General features: G+C 44.0%; 1 protein-coding gene across 1 annotated transcript; it reads right to left on the reverse strand.

Annotated features, from left to right (window-relative positions):
* Nucleotides 1–206: 206 nt before the first annotated feature.
* Nucleotides 207–6,144, reverse strand: LOC124401090 (scavenger receptor cysteine-rich type 1 protein M130-like; the record flags this gene model as incomplete). The annotated part of the gene is made up of 12 exons (XM_046873072.1): nucleotides 207–369; nucleotides 460–765; nucleotides 1,193–1,222; nucleotides 2,320–2,494; nucleotides 2,674–2,891; nucleotides 3,005–3,322; nucleotides 3,582–3,900; nucleotides 4,080–4,297; nucleotides 4,412–4,729; nucleotides 4,989–5,309; nucleotides 5,394–5,708; nucleotides 5,823–6,144. Coding segments are annotated over 12 exons (2,997 nt in total), but the record flags the coding sequence as incomplete, so codon positions are not given.
* Between the last annotated feature and the right edge of the window lie 1,216 nt (nucleotides 6,145–7,360).

Genomic DNA, 7,360 nt, shown 5'->3' on the forward strand with positions numbered 1-7,360 from the left:
ATAATAATAATAATCATAATAATAATAATAAATTTGATATAAAATGTATTTGATGTTGAACAGAAAAGAAAATGTGTGAATGTGCTGTACCTCTCCTGAGCACTCTGTTCTGGTAAAACAGTACCACCAGAAGCACTAAGGCCAGGAAGAGCAGCGTCCCCAACACAAAGAGAACCAGTGGAGGGTGGATGGAGCTACAGTTGATGTTCCTGTTCTTCTGGCTGAAATGAAATTATAGAAGAGAATCTCCACAGGACAGTGTTTTCATAAAGATGTAGAAAAATGGTGGACAGGAAGATTGTAATATTGTACCTGTTGTGGTGGTGATTGTTGTTGATTTGGTTGTAGAAGTGGTGGATGCAGATACGTCTGTAACAGAAATCCATTTAAAATTGTATGTTTTTAACCCTGGGAGAAAAGTGTAATGAGTGGAGACAGAATGCTGAAAAGTTAGCACACCCCTCTGACCTGCACAGGTGACTCCAGCATGAGAGCAGTCAGTGTGTTTCTTCAGGGAATGATGACAGTCCCACAGGTGAATCTCATCCCCTCGACACTTCACTCTGTTCAGCCAGACAGTCCCTTCACCAGGACCAAACCTATCAGCACTCAGCACCGACCCACAGCCCAGCTGTCTGCACACCACCTGAGCGTTACTGATGTTCCACTGATCATCACAAACGGAGCCCCATGTAGCGTTATGATACACCTCCAACCTCCCAGAGCAGCTTCCCTTTCCTCCACTCAGCCTGAGAGACCAGTGTTCTACATCACGCACATCACACATGAGGAAACACACCAACGCTGAATAACATCTCCAGTTACACACCTCATTACAACACCATGAAGATAAAACCTTATATTTACTGAAGATCCTGAAAATGATCTTTCATGTAAAAATAAATTTATGAACTGATGAATAATAAAAGAATTTGAAGCAGGAAAATCAGCTTTGGGTTCTGTTATTGAAATAATCTCTGTTAGTTAAAATTTTTCATGTAATATGAAGAAGTTCAGATGATCTCAGGATGGTTATATGAGGAAGTTATTTTTTATAAATTATTTTATAAACACATTGGAAAATATCTTCTGTCTTTAACAAATACAAATGAAGAACAAACAGCTTTTCTTTATAAATCTTTACTTGATCAATGTTTCTAAGAGGGAAATGAGGAGCAATGTTCTTGTGTACCTTGTGGACCACCTGTGCAGTTAATACCACCTCATCACTATTATCACAGCTGTTCTGTCCCCAGGGTGAAGATGGACACTGCCACAGATTAGAGTCGTGTTTCCTACACTTCAGATAATCCAGCCAGTTAGGAGCAGATTCTACTCGCTTCAGTGTTTATCAGACTTCATCTGTTCCACAGTTCAGCTCTCGACACACCATGTTTACTGTTTCATCATCCATCTGATTGTGACACACATTACCCCAGGTTCCATTGTAGAACACTTCCAGATTCCCTCACAGCCCCCGTGAGTCGGATCTCTTTAAACTCTGGTGGGAGAAGGATGATTTATACACTTCTACATATTGAATATATTTAACAGGTTTATTCTCAGTCATCACACTGTACCTGAGCACACGACTCCTACGTCCTCCTGGTGTCCACATTCACCCTCTTCACACAGCTGAAATCTGCAGTTCCACAGGGACGTCTCATTCCCTCACACTCCACCTCATTCAGCCATATGGACCCAGTTCCAGGACCAAACCAGGCTGGTGTGTGGGTACTGAGGGCCCGTCCACACTGCAGCTGTCTGCACACCACATCTGCATCCTCAATACCCCAAGAGTCATCACACACTGTTCCCCATGAACCACTGTGGAAAACCTCCAGCCTTCCTGCACAGTCTCCTCCAGAACCTACCAGTCTGATGGACCTGGGGCTGTTTACACACACACACACACACACACACACACACACACACACACACACACACACACACACACACACACACACACAGACACACACACACACACACACACACACACACACAGATGCAAGTATGTGGTAAACTGTATGGATTTCATCAGCAAAACAGAGTCAACATCAAGAAATACAAAAAATATATAATATTAAATTTATAATGTTTACCAAGTCACCATTCAGATCCTTTTGACTTCATCCTCAAACCCAACCTCTAATTCTTACTCCAGAGTTACACAGAGGCAAACCTGATATGTGTGTGTGTGTGTGTGTGTGTGTGTGTGTGTGTGTGTGTGTGTGTGTGTGTGTGTGTGTGTGTGTGTGTGTGTGTGTGTGAAAATTACAACTGATATGGATCTTAATTCAGTGGTGGATGGAGATGAACGGTAGTTCAGCACAGAGCCACAGCCCAGCTGTCTGCAGAGCACAGACGCCTCAGACAGACTCCACGAGTCCAGGAGAACTTTCCTCCAGTCCTGCCTGAAATAAATCTCCACCTCCCCTGACACTCGCTCCTCCAGACAACCGCACTCGCCCCTCATGAAACGCCATGGATGATCCTGAAGCAGAAGAACATCACTGAAATATTCTAATGAACACTGACTTTATTCACTAACGTGGTGTACGTGATGTTAATATCTCACCGTTACAGATCACTCCAGCATCGTGTTTATGAGAACATGCAGCTCGACTCCATGATGAGATGCCACATTGTGATAGGTGTGTCTCATTCCCTGACAATCAAACACATCAGCCCAGATGTGGCCACTCCCTCCACAAACCAGTCCACCTCCACCACAGCCACAGCACTCCCACAATCCAGCTGTGCACAGAGAACATCTGCAGCTCTCATATCCCAGCCTACAGCACAAACTGTGCCCCACTCACTGAGGTACTGGAGCTCCACTCGACCAGAACAGGAGTCTGATCCGTTCACCAGCCGAGCCTCTGTGTGACCTGAACAAACAGCCGAGAGCTCAGTGAAGAGGAACATCAACAAAGACACCTTAAAGTTTGATTGACAGGAACGTGGTCTCTATTTAAACAGAAGTTCAATCATGATACTTTACCAGAACATATTAATCCCACATCATTGTGATGGGAGCAGTTTGAGTGTTTGAGTGAAGATGATAATGGACAGAGGGTAATATCAGATTCATTTCCTCTACACTGAAGCTCCTCTGTCCACACCTGACCCTCCCCTCGACCAAAAGCAGCTGATCCCAGAACCTTCACAGGAATCCCACAGTCCAGCTCTCGACACACAACCTCTGCATCCTGCTGGTCAAAGTCACCATCACACACTGTGGACCAGGAACCTCCATGAAACACCTCCACTCTTCCAGAACATCGGTGAGGACCAGCAGTGAGTCTGGACTTTCTGTGACCTGAGTTTTATTTCATTGTGTAAATTTTGAGTTTCCAACAAGAGAAAACATCAAGAAATCATTCCAGTGTAGTTACAAAATTATTTCAATAAAATCTCAATGTGTTCATTCATTTGTTCTCCTTTTTATTCTTTTTATTTTATCAATAATATTTTATTGTTTATTTTAATAAAGTGAATGTTTTGGAATTTAAATGAGTAAATTCATTCATAATAATCATTTTACTGATTCTAAAGTTTTTCTAAATACAGCAGTTTACCTGAGCAGGTGATGTACAGATGTTCTCCAGAGGTGCAGTTGACAGCTTGTGCACTGCTGCAGTTCCCCAGATGAGCTTCACTCCCAGAGCAGCTGAAAGCCGTTACACACATGTGTTTGTGTTCAGTGGTGGATGGAGATGAACGGTAGTTCAGCACAGAGCCACAGCCCAGCTGTCTGCAGAGCACAGACGCCTCAGACAGACTCCACGAGTCCAGGAGAACTTTCCTCCAGTCCTGCCTGAAATAAATCTCCACCTCCCCTGACACTCGCTCCTCCAGACAACCGCACTCGCCCCTCATGAAACGCCATGGATGATCCTGAAGCAGAAGAACATCACTGAAATATTCTAATGAACACTGACTTTATTCACTAACGTGGTGTACGTGATGTTAATATCTCACCGTTACAGATCACTCCAGCATCGTGTTTATGAGAACATGCAGCTCGACTCCATGATGAGATGCCACATTGTGATAGGTGTGTCTCATTCCCTGACAATCAAACACATCAGCCCAGATGTGGCCACTCCCTCCACAAACCAGTCCACCTCCACCACAGCCACAGCACTCCCACAATCCAGCTGTGCACAGAGAACATCTGCAGCTCTCATATCCCAGCCTACAGCACAAACTGTGCCCCACTCACTGAGGTACTGGAGCTCCACTCGACCAGAACAGGAGTCTGATCCGTTCACCAGCCGAGCCTCTGTGTGACCTGAACAAACAGCCGAGAGCTCAGTGAAAGAGGAACATCAACAAAGACACCTTAAAGTTTGATTGACAGGAACGTGGTCTCTATTTAAACAGAAGTTCAATCATGATACTTTACCAGAACATATTAATCCCACATCATTGTGATGGGAGCAGTTTGAGTGTTTGAGTGAAGATGATAATGGACAGAGGGTAATATCAGATTCATTTCCTCTACACTGAAGCTCCTCTGTCCACACCTGACCCTCCCCTCGACCAAAAGCAGCTGATCCCAGAACCTTCACAGGAATCCCACAGTCCAGCTCTCGACACACAACCTCTGCATCCTGCTGGTCAAAGTCACCATCACACACTGTGGACCAGGAACCTCCATGAAACACCTCCACTCTTCCAGAACATCGGTGAGGACCAGCAGTGAGTCTGGACTTTCTGTGACCTGAGTTTTATTTCATTGTGTAAATTTTGAGTTTCCAACAAGAGAAAACATCAAGAAATCATTCCAGTGTAGTTACAAAATTATTTCAATAAAATCTCAATGTGTTCATTCATTTGTTCTCCTTTTTATTCTTTTTATTTTATCAATAATATTTTATTGTTTATTTTAATAAAGTGAATGTTTTGGAATTTAAATGAGTAAATTCATTCATAATAATCATTTTACTGATTCTAAAGTTTTTCTAAATACAGCAGTTTACCTGAGCAGGTGATGTACAGATGTTCTCCAGAGGTGCAGTTGACAGCTTGTGCACTGCTGCAGTTCCCCAGATGAGCTTCACTCCCAGAGCAGCTGAAAGCCGTTACACACATGTGTTTGTGTTCAGTGGTGGATGGAGATGAACGGTAGTTCAGCACAGAGCCACAGCCCAGCTGTCTGCAGAGCACAGACGCCTCAGACAGACTCCACGAGTCCAGGAGAACTTTCCTCCAGTCCTGCCTGAAATAAATCTCCACCTCCCCCTGACACTCGCTCCCTCCAGACAACCGCACTCGCCCCTCATGAAACGCCATGGATGATCCTGAAGCAGAAGAACATCACTGAAATATTCTAATGAACACTGACTTTATTCACTAACGTGGTGTACGTGATGTTAATATCTCACCGTTACAGATCACTCCAGCATCGTGTTTATGAGAACATGCAGCTCGACTCCATGATGAGATGCCACATTGTGATAGGTGTGTCTCATTCCCCTGACAATCAAACACATCAGCCCAGATGTGGCCACTCCCCTCCACAAACCAGTCCACCTCCACCACAGCCACAGCACTCCCACAATCCAGCTGTGCACAGAGAACATCTGCAGCTCTCATATCCCAGCCTACAGCACAAACTGTGCCCCACTCACTGAGGTACTGGAGCTCCACTCGACCAGAACAGGAGTCTGATCCGTTCACCAGCCGAGCCTCTGTGTGACCTGAACAAACAGCCGAGAGCTCAGTGAAAGAGGAACATCAACAAAGACACCTTAAAGTTTGATTGACAGGAACGTGGTCTCTATTTAAACAGAAGTTCAATCATGATACTTTACCAGAACATATTAATCCCACATCATTGTGATGGGAGCAGTTTGAGTGTTTGAGTGAAGATGATATTGGACAGAGGGTAATATCAGATTCATTTCCTCTACACTGAAGCTCCTCTGTCCACACCTGACCCTCCCCTCGACCAAAAGCAGCTGATCCCAGAACCTTCACAGGAATCCCACAGTCCAGATCTCGACACACAACCTCTGCATCCTGCTGGTCAAAGTCACCATCACACACTGTGGACCAGGAACCTCCATGAAACACCTCCACTCTTCCAGAACATCGGTGAGGACCAGCAGTGAGTCTGGACTTTCTGTGAGCTGAGTTTTATTTCATTGTGTAAATTTTGAGTTTCCAACAAGAGAAAACATCAAGAAATCATTCCAGTGTAGTTACAAAATTATTTCAATAAAATCTCAATGTGTTCATTCATTTGTTCTCCTTTTATTCTTTTATTTTATCAATAATATTTTATTGTTTATTTTAATAAAGTGAATGTTTTGGAATTTAAATGAGTAAATTCATTCATAATAATCATTTTACTGATTGTAAAGTTTTTTCTAAATACAGCAGTTTACCTGAGCAGGTGACTCCAGCATCATCACCATGATTACAGTCATGTTTCCCCCACCCTCCTGATCTACAGTCCTTCAGTGTCGACTCTGATCCTCTACAGCCCACATCATCCATCCAGATTGGTCCTGATCCTGGTCCAAAGTGAGCTCTATGATGCACATTTACAGCTTCTCCACAGTGCAGTTCTCCACACACCACTGCAGCATCGCTCATATCCCATCTATCACTACACACTGTTCCCCACTGTCCTTCATGAAGAACCTCCACTCTCCCAGCACAGCGACTTCCACCATTCACCAACCTCACACTGTCTGAGAGAGAGAATTTATTACACACACACACACACACACACACACACACACACACACACACACACTGTCTGAGAGAGAGAATTTATTACACACACACACACACACACACACACACACACACACACACACACACACACACACACACACACACACACACACACACTGTCTGAGAGAGAATTTATTACACACACACACACACACACACACACACACACACACACACACACACACACACACACACACACACACACACACACACACACACACACACACACACACACACACACACACACACACACACACACTCTCTCTCTCTCACACACACACACACACACACACACACACACACACACACACACACACACACACACACACACAATAAATGATGTGTAAACTCTAAAGATGAATCTGGAGCTGATTGTATAAGTGAGTGGTGAGAAAAGCCCTGAGGATGATGTGTACGCTCATGTACAGCTTTTTCAATTCCATACAAATCAAACACTTTGACTGTTTCTAAAGTTGCCATCAGTCCAGGAACATTTCTCCCATTTGCTGATGAAAAATGGTGTGTAGTGTTCAAGTGAGAAGTGTGTGATGTTTTAGTGTGAAGAATCAGTGTGTACTTACCAGCTGCTGTGAGTGTGAGTGTGGAT

The sequence above is a fragment of the Silurus meridionalis genome, chromosome 18 (genome assembly GCF_014805685.1).
Source record: "Silurus meridionalis isolate SWU-2019-XX chromosome 18, ASM1480568v1, whole genome shotgun sequence".
NCBI classification, from domain to species: Eukaryota; Metazoa; Chordata; class Actinopteri; order Siluriformes; family Siluridae; genus Silurus; species Silurus meridionalis.